The sequence below is a fragment of the Panonychus citri genome, unplaced genomic scaffold (assembly GCF_014898815.1).
Source record: "Panonychus citri isolate SS breed McGregor unplaced genomic scaffold, ASM1489881v1 Contig00138, whole genome shotgun sequence".
In the NCBI taxonomy this organism is placed as follows: domain Eukaryota; kingdom Metazoa; phylum Arthropoda; class Arachnida; order Trombidiformes; family Tetranychidae; genus Panonychus; species Panonychus citri.
This window is the reverse complement of record NW_026515543.1, coordinates 2,385,246-2,401,835: the sequence shown is the minus strand read 5'-3', so window position 1 is coordinate 2,401,835 and position 16,590 is coordinate 2,385,246. Positions and strand designations below refer to the sequence as shown.

Below are 16,590 nucleotides of genomic sequence, written 5' to 3'. Positions count from 1 at the left end.
ACCCAAAAAACTTGTGAAATTTGGGAAATTGTGACTTTATGGAAATCTATTAATTCAATTAGATGAAAATCAATGTTTTTGTATTTACTATAATCTTATTTACAACACTGAATTGATCAATCTTCATTATCTCTTGTTGATAACTTTTCTCTTTCTGTAATAATAATCTTTGATACTCTCAAAAATGATGCAATTTCATGATTCCATAATTTAAGCCAATTAGCTCATTTCATTGACAAAACACAATTACATGAATCTCACAAATTGAAATAGTGATTATTATGTGACATATTATAACTATATTCTATCTCAATCGAAAATTAAATTGTGAAATTAAAGAATTTGTGACATAATAGAGGGGGCGATTAGAGAGGTGTGACTGTATTTACAAAAATCAACTGATGATAAAGTTTCTTGACATGAAATTCAAATGAATATGATTTTATTTACAATGAGACAAGAATCAAATGAAACTATTGATTACAAAAAAAAATGTTCAATGATTGGAAATGAATACACAATGAGTAACAATCGAAAATTTAATCATCTCAACGATTGACAATTTAATCTAAATCCACTTTCTCCCAATTAGATGATAACAAAATCCTTTTCCTTTTGATCTTCTCTCTCTCTCTCTCTCTTCCACTCTTTCTTTTACTGTGTCATCTCCACTTCCTTAAGCATCTTTGCCATCATCATCATTATCATGGAACCAGTTCCTTATCATCTTCCGTTACTCTTACACTCATTCACTTTTGCCACATTTACTTTCTCATCTTGAACCCTTTTTTTATCATTCAGACTGATTGTCATAATTATCTGTTCATCTCCTTTTCAATTACAGGTAAAAAGATGAGTATAAAAGGTGATCCATTTTGATTTCACTTCCTCCTGAACCTCGTCTTGGTCGCTGCCGAAGTGCCTCTCACCTCCAGGCCAAACTCATTAGATTGTTTCTCATTAACATTTCCTTTTACTAGATTATGATTATTACCGTTATCATTGTTTATTCCGTTGATTAGTTTACCATTTCCTGATCTATCATTGAATTTAAATCTATTACTAATTGTCCTTTCCTCGGAATTACCATTGATCGCAACCAGTGAAGGTCTTCTTTCCTCTTCTCGTCTTAAATTATTGCTGTTCTTTTTGTTAATCCCTTTATTAGCTAATCCATTTGTTAATCCGTTGGTATTATGATTGTTATTATATTCATCTTCATTTTCACCTCCTTGTTGTTGTTGCTCATTGATGGTTTCATCGTCATCACCATTAATTATTATTCCATTATCTTGGAAATTATCATTATTACCATTCGATTCACCGTTAATTGTAATTAATTGATCACCATTTTGACTTGGAATTGATAATCTTTTCCTTAATCTATCATTTTCACGACAAACTAATTCATGATCATGAATTAATCTCTCCCTTTGTTGATGTAATTGAGCATTTTCAGCTCTCAATCCTTCATTTTGTTGCATATATTTGTGTAATAGATTGTCCTTAATCACCAATTTACCTGAATCAGTAACAATATGATTACCATCACAATTAATAATTTCATCATTGACAATTTGATTACTCGGTGGTTTCTCAGTTAACATTGAATAATTAACATCCACCTGATGATCATCATTTGAATTAATATCATTACCATTAGGATTATTATTATTATTGTTAATGTTTACATCGGATTGACAATCAATCTGATTATCACCATGATTAACAGCTCCATTGATTTGATTAATTATCACCTCACCAACCTGTGAATTAATTGAATCATTTGAAGTTGGTCTATCACCATTAGAGGGAAGGATGAATCCACTTCCAATATTTAACTAAATTGTGATGATGGAAAAAACAATTCAATAAACAATAGATTAATTAACTTTAATTGTTGGCCTCAAAGGTAGAGAGCAATTTATAATTGTTATAATTAAGATCCATCAAATTGGGAAACAATAACAAAGAAACGAGTTTGGATCATGATTTAACATGGTAATTGTTTGATTAATTATATAAATAACATGAGCATTAAATTGATGCTCATTTAATGAAAGAGTTTGAAAATTTGATTAACAACAATTAACAAACTCTCTCTCTCTCTCTCTCTCTCTTAATTGTTAATAGTAATTTTAACTCTTTGTTTGATTTTTTTATATTTAGGATTCATTTAATTTCGGGTTAAATTTAAAACCAGTTTTTGGGTTTTCATCAATTTAATTGTAATCATATTTTTAGATTCATTGTTGATTGTTAATTGTTTATTATTATCATGAGCAAAAAGATGCTAATAACAATTAAATCTGAAATGATTAACAATCAATGTTGTCCAGTACAATCAAAAGGTGATGCAATCAGTTAGTTAATTGTTACAAATCATTTTAGTTTATTCATTTAAATTGTTCATCAGATTAATAGGGATTCAAATGTTTTCTAGTAATTACAATCAAGGGTAACAATTAAAAGTATTAATAATTCAATTGAACAAATTGTGCAAACATTGATTATCCTTTCATAATTAAGTTAATTGTATTAGTTAAATTTTTTTTCTCGGACAATAACAATTAAAATAAAACATTTTAACTCTATGGTTGAGCTTAATTAATTGTGCTAACATAAATAACTATTTATTTTTGAGTTTAACAATTAATATTATCACAATTAAATAAGCTCGATGAACAATTAATTTTGATTAATTGAATAGAAAAGCAAAACAATCAAAATAAATTAGTAATTAAAATAAGCTATCGTAATGAGTTAACAATTAAAAAAATAACACTTCACATTGAGGTAATAGTTTAAAGCTAATTTAACAATAGTAATTAAACTGATTGTCTTTGGATTATTGATTAATTGTCAACAATTTATGTGCGTAAATCTGATTGATCAATTTTTCCTGTTTTCTCATCATCATCATGGTGATGAAGATGATGAAGATTCTGAGTGAATAGATTCAGTCTGTAACCCAGAAAATAACACCAAGGTTTTCAATTTTGACCTAAATTGTGATTAGGTGAAAGTGTTAATTATAACCTTGTTGGTTAACAATCAACTAATAGTAACATAGTGAAGCAATTAATACAATTTAGTAAATTGTCATTCCAATAATAATGACAATTTTTACTTGTTATCATTGTCAAGTAATTTAGTTAATCATTTGCTTTGTTTCAGGTTGGAATTAACTTTAATTTGATTGTATTTGAGTTTAAATTGCGTAGGAATTGTAACAATTTAATATCTCATCTTAAATAATAATCAATAATGATTAAATTTGATTGTCAGACAGTCATGAACAAAAATAATCTCTGTATAGTAAAAGTAAATTTGGTGAAAATGTTCAAATTAGAAGCAAAAATTAATTAATAAAAATATTTATCATTTGTAAATTGTAACATCTTCCTACGCTCATCATGATGATAATAATGATAATTAAGTTAACTAAGGTTTAAACTAATATTCTGATCATCATCACCATCATGGGAGATTCAAGAATGTGAATATGAGTGAACTTTTTTTTTTCCTTCTTGAATTTCATCCAACCAAATGAATGAAAGTGTAAGTGATTAACTTGATTGTGAGAATTGATTAAGAGTAAAATCAGCAAAATTATCTCAGAGTGGGAGAGTGGGAGTGAGAAAAAAGAGAGAGAGAGAGAGGAGGAAGAGGAAGTGAAATTGATAATGATGATTCCTTGTAATATATAATTAACGTCAATAAGATGGATGATCAAATTGTTGATTCGATTAATCAAAATGAAGGTAAAATATTTTCTCATTTGATTTTGTTTCTCTGTCAATATGTTTTCACTCTTGGTCACTTTTAATGGTCAGCAAGGGCTTTTCACTTCAATTCTCAATCAATTTCTTCCTCCATTTGAATCGAGTCTTTTTCAGCTGATTCTTGACCATATTCCCGATCACCGCAATACCCTTCAATGGACTCGGTGGCTTATCCCTTTTCCTCAGGTGACCTTGACCTCTGTCAATCTGCATCTATGTAATATTATCATTACCATTTGACATTACATATCTCAGATATATTCACATATACACATAGACATTTGCAAGCATTTACAGATATTGCAGTTGATTACAATCAAAATTAATTGTATTCACAGTGAGAATACCCTTTCAATTTGATTGTAACAATTGTTAGCTGAGGATAATTAAATCCACAGGGAAAAGGGGACAATATGATTATCTTAACAATCATAATGAAAGTCATGAACCTTTTTAATTTGCCCTAAGGTTAAATTAACAGAATACAAATTGTTTCAACATTATTATCATTAAATTATTATTTCAATTAAATTGTTGATTGAAGTGATGGTTAATCAAAAAAATATTAATATACAACAAAAAAGATACAATGAAAACTTTGTTCATCATCAGATTAGTTCAATTGTTCAAAATTTATCAACCCTTTACCCTTTAGGTAATTAAGTTGATCAGATTAAATTGATTATAATTAAACAACTACAATTGGCTGATTGTGCTGCTAAATCATATGGGAAAATTGTAGCTAACAATTTATTGCGTGATCATGTATCTCATATACAACATGTAGTTGATTAACCTTAACAATTTAATTGTTTTAATCACTTTTTTGTTATAAAAATTGATTAGGAAAAGATAAACTGGTTTACCATTAAATGTATTGACCCTTAGCCAACAATTATCATGATAATAATGATAAACAATAAGCATCAAGTTTTCATCAACTGACCAATGGAAATGACCATTGAGATGAAACCATTTTCGCAATTATAATAACAAACTATTATATTTTCCTTCAAATTGTTTGCAGAATCTTAATTGTAACAACATATAAATCAAGAAAGAAATTGATATTTACCTGTTGCCTCAGGTAAATATTTTCCATCCTCAAGAGTCGCACTTCTCGTTTCAAGCTTAATATCAACAATTCTCGAGGATCCATTCGGACAATCGGATTAGTTTTCACCTTTTTAGCTCGAGCTGCGTATCGAAGGGTGTTAATTGTTTCCGAGGAGTCTTCGGGTGATGAGGAAACACAAGCCACCTTGAAATTGAGACAAAAAAATTATCCACAATTAAGCTAATTGTCTAATTAGTAGCTGATAGGAAGTTCTTACCATTAATGTCATCCCACTTCCAGACAAACTATCAGCCAGTAATTTAGTTAATGTACTATCCCTGTAATCATAATATGCGATGATGAAATTTAATTATCATTCTAATCAATCAGCTCAGTTTTATAAGAAATAATTGATTAATTGTTTACTAAATCAATTCTTAAATGTCAATAGTTCATTGTCAATACTTTTTTTTTTAACAATAAAGTATTGATTATGATGTATCAATGCTGATGATTATCATCATGATTAAGTTGATTGTCCAATTTTTTAATCTCATTAGAGTAACAGAAAACTGAGTAAGGTTAATTATTGATTTAATCCGTTAACATGAATCAACTTTTGCTTGACACTTTCGTTTATTGATTGATTTATTAGTTAGCAATTAACTGGTTCGATAGCATATTGATTAATTTTTAGTTCATTGTCCACATTTGATTAACACAAGAAATTAATTGATTTCAATATCATTGACCATTTATTGGATTACTTCATAATCCTAATCAATTAAACCCTCTGATTATATTATCACTAGTTAAGTAAACTAATTGTAATCGGAAATTAATTTCGTTGATTAAAAACTTGAAATTCAATAACCTAAAACTAATACAATTTGTTGATTTAGTATCTCTCTTTAAATTAAATTAGATTACTTTTGATTAGGATGTTAATTAAATCAATTATAAATTGTAGACAATTTAAAATTGTTGACATTTAATCAATGTTAATCAAGTAGATGAATAAATCAAAGGCTACTGAACTTTTGTACAGTCGATCTCTTTTGCTTGAGACTCTCGAAGCAAATTTTGAGACGGACAAGCAAATGAATGAGACATTTTTTTTACCGCCTACGCTAAGTCGTAAACTTTTATGGCCTTTAAAATTTGAGACAGTTAACCCAAATGAGCGGAGACGGTTTAGCGCTTGATGAGACACTTGTTGATAATTTTTCTCTGTGTTTATACAGGGCGTAACAACCGATATCCGGACTTTGACGCTTACATTTCTAGGCTATTTATTAGGTCAGATTTTTTTCTTCGCGATTCAACAGAGAAAATGTGAAAGTTTTGTTGTGACCTGATTTGGAACTTTTCCATAAAGCCGTTACCGAGCAGTGGCCTCTCAAAGTCGGAAAAGTGGTACATTTAGATGCAAAACTTTTTTCAAGAAATCTTTTCCGGCGATTTGAAAGTTCTAAAATTATCGAACAAACTGAGCTAATCATCTTTTTGATCTGACTTTTCGTTCAGGAGTAATTGGCATTCAAAGGTGCGTACTTATCCCGTTGACATTCACATGAAATTTTTGACCTTTTTTGATTGTCTTGAAATTGAGTCCTATTAAATTCCCGATGCCGAAATTAGTATTTAGGCCGATTTTATCCTCATCGTTAGTCGTTTAACAAGTTTACCATAAGGTCAATTAGCTACTGAATAAAACAATAGGCGCTGATTCCAGACCAGCTATTTGAAATGAATTTTTGTCTTTAATACTAATTTCGACATCAGGAATTTAATGGACTCACTTCAAGACAATCAAAATTCAAAACTAATGATCAATACGCAGCTGAATGCCCTCTGGTTGTCGAATCAAAATGGAACTCGTTGCGGAAAAGCTGAAAAATGCATCTAAATGCCACTTTCCGACGAGACCACTTCGTGGCTGGCTATGGAAAAGTTCTATCTTTCACATTCTGTTGATCGGCATAGCCTAGAAACAAAGCTGAAAGTATCGGATATTACTTCCTAATAGTTAGTTGGTTATTGGTATTAAAATGGTGAAAATAAATGTTGATGTGAAAAGTTAATCGTTTCTGCTAGTGAACAAGGTAAAAGTTCAATTGAAATAAGTGATTATGGTGTTAATCCTAGTACAATTCATACAATTGTTCAACGATTCAAGGAATCAAAAGTTTATGCAAAGCCTAAAGCTCATCGAAAAAAGAAACTTAATCAGCAAATTATTGATACAGTGAAGGATTGGTTAGATGTTAATTGTCAACTTACATCGGATGAACTAAGGGATAAAATTCATGACGAGTTCGGTGTAAACGTTCATTCATCGACTGTACATCGGTATATTCAAGGTTTACACTATTCATTTAAACGGATATCGATTGTTCCTGAGAGAAGAAATTCTCAACAACAAATAACAGCAAGACTGGAATATGCTCGACGATTTATTCGTATGGATAGTGATCGTGATAAATTATTCTTCATCGATGAAACAGGTATTCAAATTCATGCGAGACTCAATTACGGATACTCGAAAATTGGTAAAAAATCGAATCTTCGAGTCAAAGCTGTTCGTGGTAAAAATTTCTCTGTTTGTGCTGCGATGAACTACCGATCATTGTACTTTTACAAATAAAATTCTGCTTGACGATAGTTGATGTAATCTCAATAATTGTTCTCCGTTTCTCAGAATCAATCTTTCAATCAGTTGAAATATTATGTAAAGAAACTCAACCCTAAAAATGGCGATGAAGTGTTTGATGGCCTGAAATTAGCTTCCGATGTTATCGATGAAAACGATTGCAAAAACTATTACAAAAATATGCAAAAGTATATTTCTAAATGTTTAGAAGAGGAAGAAATTGAAAACTAATTCATTTGCTAAAATGTCTCACTCATTTACTTGTCTGTCTCATTCATTTCTTTTCTTTGTCTCAAATTTTGCGAAAGTAATAAAACATTTTATGACTTTTCTTAGCGGGTAAAAAAATGTCTCATTCATTTGCTTGTCCGTCTCAAAATTTGCTTCGAGAGTCTCAAGCAAAAGAGATCGACTGTACTTAACAATTAACAAATCACTCACCGGTTCAGTGAATTGATTGTTAACTAATCTGATTATCTAATTATTTTTAATTGCATGTGATTTTGTCAATCTAATTTGTTAGCCTTTCTCATCTATCCAATCAATTTAACCAACAATCAAATAATAACTTGTTTATCTTAATTGACCATCATAATGAAATTTTCCCATCAATTTATGATAATCATGAATCATTTTGATTCAATTCATTGAAACGTTTCAATGTCACCTCATCGTTACCTGTAAGGTATGTGTCCAGCTCGGCGTTTAGGTGATGCTAAGGCCGAGATACAATTACAAGGACCAAAAGTGACCTATTGATGTTATTTGCTTCGACCAGTGTGTCCCCCCTACTTTGGGTCCGTTTCGTTTTCTCAGAACCCGCTAGATCAACCAGACAAAGTCGACCTTCTCGACGGATGTAACCCTGAGGGTCTTCGGGATCTTGAGTTTCGGAGGCCAAAGAAATGGTCAACAAGGAATGGCTTCGACTCGATTTTTCGTTCATCATATGTGACCTAACCTGACGATTTTTGGTCCCTAGAGGCAAACGATAAAATCAGTTAACAATCAAGTTATTAATTCTTGTCTATTGATGATTAGATATTCAAATTCATTTCCACCAAGTTACCTGAGAGTTACTAAAATAATTACCATTAAAATGATTCTGTAATTACAAGTTTTCTCATGTTTTAATCATCATCATCATCATATAGTTAATGATGATTATCTTATCATCCCTTCATTAAGGTAAATTAAATTTGTAATTGTCACAAAAATAGGAAGCTCGGTAATTGTTATGGTAATGATAAATTACTTGGAACCCGGAAAAAGGTTTAAATCTTAATTGTCAATGTTAATTTCTTCACCATCGATAAAAATTGAACACTAACAACTTGTTATCAAAACAATTAACTGTTAAATCATTAACTAAATTGCTGATATGTAATATTTGTTGTTAAATTGTTCACAATAAATATCTTGTTACACGTTATTATCGTTTTCCAAATAGAGTCTCAGTCATTAAATTTAGTTACATCGTTAATTGGTTTCATCTAAACTTATCATGAAATTTAATTGATTGTTCACTTTAATTTCTCTTCTAAATTAACAATTAACTTACCTTCTTCTAAAACACCTTCCAGATCACCGATATCTTCACATTCAACTTTAAATAAATTTTCTGCATAAAATCCTCTATCCTTTGACCATCGGACATTCAAACTTTTCGTCGAAGGGTTTAATAAATCTAGAACCTTAATTATAATCAGTTAGAAAACGTTAATTAGTTTAATTCACTTTAACCAATCAGATTAACAATCGAGTTTAAATCAGTTTCTTTCCGCTAGATGGCAGCAGTAACTTGGATTTTAAAATCAAAGAAAATTAATTAATCAATATATTTGAATGTTCAACTTATTGATTAGCATTTTTAATTAACTTTACCAGTTGATTGTGATTGAGAAACAAATTCTAGGGCATTTTCACAAATCCATTGTGTTTATTTTGCTGGAAATTGAATTGATTGAAAAAATTAGCTGAGTTTTGATCTCGAGTTGTTAATTTAGTTAATTTGATCAATTGTTAATTGTAAGCAAATTGTTTGATTAATTGATTCAAGTTTAGTTTTGTAAAACTGTCTTCAGATTCAATGTTAATTGTTAATTTTTAATGGTTGAAGTATTTTTTTCATACACAATGATTGAAGTTAATTTGGATTAACGATTAACAGTTGAAGTTAATTATGATGAAGTTAAATAATTAATTGGTGATCCAATTAGCTGAGTATTCAATGTATTAACCTAGATTTGTCAACTATTAAATTAACATTAATTTACCTTTCACCCTGATTCTAATTCAGTAACAATTTAATATCATCAGTATTTGAATATTAAAGTTAATCATGATCAGCATAATGATTAACAAAATCCATGAAATCTAATTTAGGTCATGATTAAATCTGATAAAAAAAAGTAGAAAAGTTTCAATTCCAAGTTCTGATTGGGATTAAATTTATTTCCATTGATAAACAATTAAATTGCGTGATTAAAGTTAATAAATATTTGGTGAAAAATGGACATCAGAAACAACAGCAACAATTAAATTTTAAACAAATCAAGTGACGAAAAACAATTAATCTAATTGTTGTGGAAATATCAAAATCTATGAATTGTTTTACACTAATGATAATTTCCTCAATATTGATTAACTTGATTGTTCTGATTAAATGAGTTGATTAATATGCTCAAAGTGTTACATTTTTATTTAGCAAAAAAAGTTAATTGTTGGACAATCAATTTAACAATTGTTATTTTTATCAATTGTGATTGAAAATCAATGAAAAAAAAGACTGATAATAAAACTAAATTCAATAAGATGATCAATTTATCAAACAATTTACTCCAATAGTTAACGATTAATCAAATTAACATGAACATAACAATCTAATTTGATTATTGGAGTCTTAATTGTGTCACTATTAATAATATTTGAGTTGGAACCTTGAAAATTTTCAATAACAATCAACATAATGAGTGTAATGTTAAACAATCAATTCTAATATCGATATAATATTAATGATAATTTAAAAATGATCGCAAACAATTAAATAAACCGAAATAGAAAGTTAATCATCAATAGTTTCAAGGATAACATGCAAATCCAGTTAATGTTCAATATCGTCGTAAATTTAATTGTCTGTGCAGGGGAAGAAAATGATTTAATTGTTACCAGTGATTAGTTAATTGTCCAACTTACCTGTTCATTGTAAACTTCCAGGTAAGAAGCAGTTACGACATAATAAACTCCTCGATCTTTTTTCAACTTAATCTGCTCGAATAGATAAGCGAAGCTTAATTGGATAATCCCAAGAATTTTTTTCTCTCCGCATTTTTTTATTCTCATCATTAAAATCCTAATTAAAGAAAAAGCAATTAGATAATTGTGGTTAAATCCCATAGATTGTTGGTTGTTGATTGTTGATTAAAGTTACGATTTGTAACCTCAACCTAATTTTGTGAAAACCATCAATATTTGACCTTAATTGTGAATCAGTTGATTGTAAATGATTAGTTATTCACAAGATTTACAAACTAAATTAGTAAATGAAGGAAAAGGTGTCAGAGTTAATTGTTGTTATTATTGGAAATCTATTAATTGAAATCAATAGAAATCAAGATGAAGATGAAGCTACAGTGATTAATAAATTACTCTTTTTGATTGTTGATTTACTATTTTCTTGCTAATCAACCTTGACAATCTTATTATTTGTGATTACTTTTCATTGTGTCCAGTTGATTGTGAATAAAGTAAATGAGAGCGATGGTTATAAACCTTGACCATTAAATCACATTGATTAATATGATTAACAATCAATCAATTTGAAAGGAAATCATGAAAAACTATTAACTTTTCTTACCTCATAATAATTACCACAGAGAGTAAAAGTTTTTCCTGAACCAGTTTGTCCATAGGCAAATATTGTACAGGCGAATCTGATTGAGTGAAATGAGAACAATTAAAATTAATTGTTGACCAGTTTAATTAGAAAGTTTAATTACCCTTCTAATGCCATATCGATCAATCGTTTAACTCCCGAATGTTCAAAAATCTCTTCTTGAGTCGCTTCGGGTTCGAAGACAACGTTAAAGGTGAACGATCGAGTTGTATTCGAAATTGGATCATTTACCTTAATTGTTGTTCGAAAAAAAGAGTAACAATTAGTAAATTACAAATTCTCAATAAACTCCAAGGTGATTTGTTAATTTATAGATTTACGGTTAATTGTTAAATTATAGGTTTTGAGATGAGATTTTATTATATAAACAATTAGCTAAGGAATTAAACTTTTCTTCACAATCAGTTGATTGCTTGTAATCCACTCCAAATTATCGTAATTAATTGTTGATGATCGGAATAATCCGTACTTGTACATAAATGTGTGTGTATTTATAAATTATAATAAATTGTCAACACAATTAACTCAATTGGTTTGGAATACAAATTGTTACGTTGTTTCACCATTGAACTTGAATTTCAATTTTGAAGGTTATCATGATATTGATTCATGGTGATTAACATTATGATCAACTTAATTAAGACAATTAATCCTGAAATATTCCATCACTCGTTTCACAATTAGCTCTTATTTCAATCAATCAATTACAATTAACGATTAACAGACTAAATAATACAACAAATGATTGTTGATTAAATTGCTAATCACTTTTGTTAAATTATCGTAAATGTAACAATCAGATGATGACATAGTTTCTCTTGATTGTAATCAATGGATGGACATGTAACAATTGATTAATCAACTAATCTGCATATACAACAAATTAAACTAATCATTTATATATTTGTGTGTGTGTATAAATAGTAATCAAATTATTATCACAACACCAAATCAATTATCTAAATCAAATAATTAGGAAATTGTTATTTTCTTACTTTTCTCAAGATAATTAACTAAACACAACATGGATAACCAACAATCTAGTACTTGACTAATTATCAAATCAGTGATTAAAGAAAAATAAGTTTAATTCAGACACAATTATCAATTTGATTCTCAACAATCAATAAATCATTATCTTAATAATAAGTGAAAGGAAATGTTGAAAATGTAGAAACCAATTAAATCTGATTCGCTAACTAATCCAGTTTATTGATTGTTGAAGGAGAGACTTTTTTTTCATGATAATATTAAGCTACAAGTGATTTAGAATAATTAATTTCTATTACAATTAAATCATCAATTTACCTGAATTTGCCCCGCGGCGGGAAACAATGAAGTGTCGCGATTTTTTTCCGTAATCCGATTACCTTGAATAGGGCGAACACTGTTACAATTAAAGGGAAACAATTAGTTAATCACAATTGGACATAAATCACTAATCATGTTGGCGATAAGTGATCACTTAATGATTTCATTTCACTTTCAATTGATTAAAATTAAATTGTCACGAGTAAACTTTATGAGATTTGCAATAATTTTCATTGTACAATCAGCAAATAACAAACTGATAATTTGTCTTAATTGTGATTAGTATATAATAACAATCATAATTAAACCAGAATAAAGTTAATCAAGTTAATTAGTCCAAGAAAATGAATGTTAATCAACCAAAACAATTAGAAAATAATTACTAAGTCTCTTGTACATTTCGTGCACAATTTAACAAAATAATTAATCATGATGATTTTGTTAATTAACCAATTAAATTGATGATTAACTATTAACTAATTACCAACATGTATAAATTAACTCTTGAATAACTGATTAAGATAATTGTGTAAGGTATAAATGATATTAATCACCAATTGAATTTTATTAATCATCTTATAGTTTTTTTTATTGAATTTCTGCCAATTTATTAATTGTTATCACAATGAACTTAATCAACTATTGATAATAAAACATATAGTTTACAATATCTCATTAATAATAATGATGATGATTAACAAACTGAGTTAAAATTAGCCTTTCAACTGATCAAAATTACAAAGATGATTAAGTTTTCCCAATGAAACAAACAATTAACTAAATATGATTGACTGTCATTGTTATTTACCAATACTGATCACGCAATTAAACATTGAAACAATTTAACAGAAAATTGATCAACAAATTGTTAAGATGACAATTAGCAGCTCATTGTTTGTCAGAAATTAATTACAGAGTAACAATTAAGAACAGAATTACTCTGATTAATGTGTATATTATTTTGATTACTACGATAACCATTAAATCAATACAATGAAAAAAAAGTTACAATTTGATTGATAAACAAGATCAATGACCGTTGATATAAATGATTGTATTGTTGACCAATCCATTCAGGTTGACCAATCATAATAAGTAAATATATTAATCATGATTAGTAGTTTATTTTTATAGACAATTGTTTTCTCACTAATAGTTGGACACAAGGGAAACAATTTATAAATTGTTGTACATTAAATAAACAGAAAGGGATAAAACAAAACACGATCAACGAAAATCAAACAATCAAATCGTCAACAATCAAAGTGATTAAATAAAAGCCAATGGTCACCATTAAAACTGACCACAAGTTAACACCACAATTGACCCATTTACAGTTATTTATGTAAATTAAGAGTTGATCATATTGTTAATTGTTTTTATTTTCATGAAGTTTTTTTTATTCAATACAATTAATTGATTAAGAAATTGATTGTTATCTTCCCTGGTTAAAAGGCAGATTCATACCTGATTATGATTAATTTAACAATGGCAACAATTAAGAGATCAAGGTTGATTAATAATAGTAAACAATATTAGCTCTTGATTGGTGACATTCAAAATAATTTCAATCTATTAATTGTATATGATGATGGGTTGTTACAATTGATTAACTATTTCTATTATTATTTGATTATCATTGTTTAATATTGATTAATCATTAAGAAATCGTATCAATCATTGATTTAGAAAAAAAAATTGTGGCTTAATATAAATTGATGACAGTTGATTAAAAATAAAACCTTGATTTTCAACAGCAACAATTAAAAGGTTAGTAGGCTAATTAATTTTACATGAATAATTCAGGGATAACAATTAAAAAGTCACTAAGGTGATAAACAATTAGAGTTGATTGGATTAGTAAATCAATGAGCTGAATAGTTGAAATCGTCTTCTCTTAAAATTAATAAAATTGATGATCAGTTTGTCAATTTTTCAGTGTTGATTGTCAGATATTTGAACAACAATTAACTGCTGATTAGCATTAAATCAACAGAATATAAGTTCATGATATATTTTAAATGGATTTCATGTTGGATTGACAAAAAAAGAAATAAGAATAAAAAAAAGTCGATTAATGTAAATCAATAATTTCGTTTGATATTAACAAAGGGTTAATATCAATGGAGAACATGTAATCTACTGTAGTTAATTGTTGTTCTGATTATTGGTGAAAATTTTCCTAATCATGTCTATTGATTGCTAGAAATTAATCTAGAAGTCTTAAGATTTGGAATGAGGGGAAAAAGTTAATTGTTGATGATGGAATTTAATTCACATCAATGTTCATTGTTGATTCATTCATTCATGTAACCATCAAGTTGGTCATCAGTGAATAACATGAACAGTTAATTCAGATGATTAATAACATCATCATGATGATCATCATCAATTTTCACTGTCTTGATTGTTTTACTAGCTAATCAGCGGCAATTTACTAACCATGATCTTGAAAAATTATCGATCATGTAATCAAGACGTGACCAGAAAGAGAGAGAGAGAGAGAGGAAAAGTAAGAGGGATTTTTCAACATTCATCTCTCATGATGATGATGAATTCAGGAAAAAGTGAAACTGTAATCATGTGACAATTAAATCAAGTGGAAAAGTAATTTAGGAATCAACAACTTACCGGACAACAACATTGATATTGTCAAATTCATTGGCTGATCCTGGAGATTTCAGATCCATGGGTAGATCAGGGGACGATTCAGTGACACTTTCAGTGGGTGATGATTTAACCTGATGATCTTTATCTGATGAAGAATCAGGATAATTGTCAATGGCAGTCATTGTTTTACCACCACGACGATTGACAGCAAAAGATGATGAGGATGGAGATGATGAGAGGGAAACAAATTATGACACAAAATTATCTAATGATAAATATCAATAAATCCAGTGGATTAACAGAAATCAAATCATCACCAATCGGCTTAATTTGTTTAACAATCAAAATAAACCATAGGGAGGATTAACTTTAACCATGTTGCCAATGTTAACCTTTCACCATAAGAAAAACATAAACATTGATAACATAATCACATAACAAAATTGATCACACATTTCGTAACAATTAACCAGGTAATCAGTTAATCAACACACAAATAGATGATTAAAATTACAGAGAAAAATATTGAAGGAACAATTTAAAATTGAGAAAATAAGTTTGTCTTTTTCGTGGGTCCAGTTGATTTACTGTTGGATCTTTTTTCGGTTAGATTGTTACAATTAGAGTTACAATTAATTCTTGGAATAACCTTTCACTTTAATTGTGTAACTTGATGGAAAAAAGGTTAGTTTATGAAAGAGAATCAAAATCAACTCTTTCTTTCGGTTGGTCCAATGTTTTGCTCTTTTCGGTTCCCATGGTAATCGAAAAGTCTCTTCGAAACTATTAACCGTTATATTGAATCATTTCCTTTTTTAGATACTTTGATTTTCATTGTTTTCTACTTTCTCTTTTCTTTTATCATCCATCTTCTTATCTTCATCTCACAATCCATTAGATATTAAGAATTATCAATTTTCTTAATCTTCTTCTCGCAATCGTAATCATCAATTTCTCGAGAATTCTTATCATTTATTGTTACTCTTTCCAAATGATTACAATATTTTTCTGAACATTATTCTTATAGAAATTGTTACTTTTAATTGTTGCTTTCGAAAAGAAATTTTGATTTATTCATAATTTTAATTGGAACAATTGAAAATTGATTATTTTTAGCAATTTGAATTAACTTTTTCTTCACTTTTACTTTTTTTATTGATACGCCAAATGGGCTAATGCTTCATACATTAAGCCTCAGATCATTCTGAGGGTCCTTGCGGACGCTGAACTAATCGTTCAGTTTTGTTGTTAAGAATTACATAAATTTGTTTGAGATTAG

At 28.6% G+C, this 16,590-nt stretch overlaps 1 protein-coding gene across 1 annotated transcript; it reads right to left on the bottom strand.

The window, feature by feature from the left end:
• Positions 1-388: 388 nt before the first annotated feature.
• On the bottom strand, positions 389-16,326 carry LOC128393745 (kinesin-like protein KIF12). The gene is given in 13 exon segments (XM_053353961.1): positions 389-1,595; positions 1,731-1,841; positions 4,861-5,046; positions 5,120-5,180; positions 8,174-8,231; positions 8,234-8,473; positions 9,057-9,189; positions 10,691-10,831; positions 10,833-10,847; positions 11,352-11,427; positions 11,494-11,621; positions 12,699-12,777; positions 15,333-16,326. Coding segments are annotated over 13 exon segments (2,103 nt in total). The 5' UTR covers positions 15,494-16,326; the 3' UTR covers positions 389-881.
• Between the last annotated feature and the right edge of the window lie 264 nt (positions 16,327-16,590).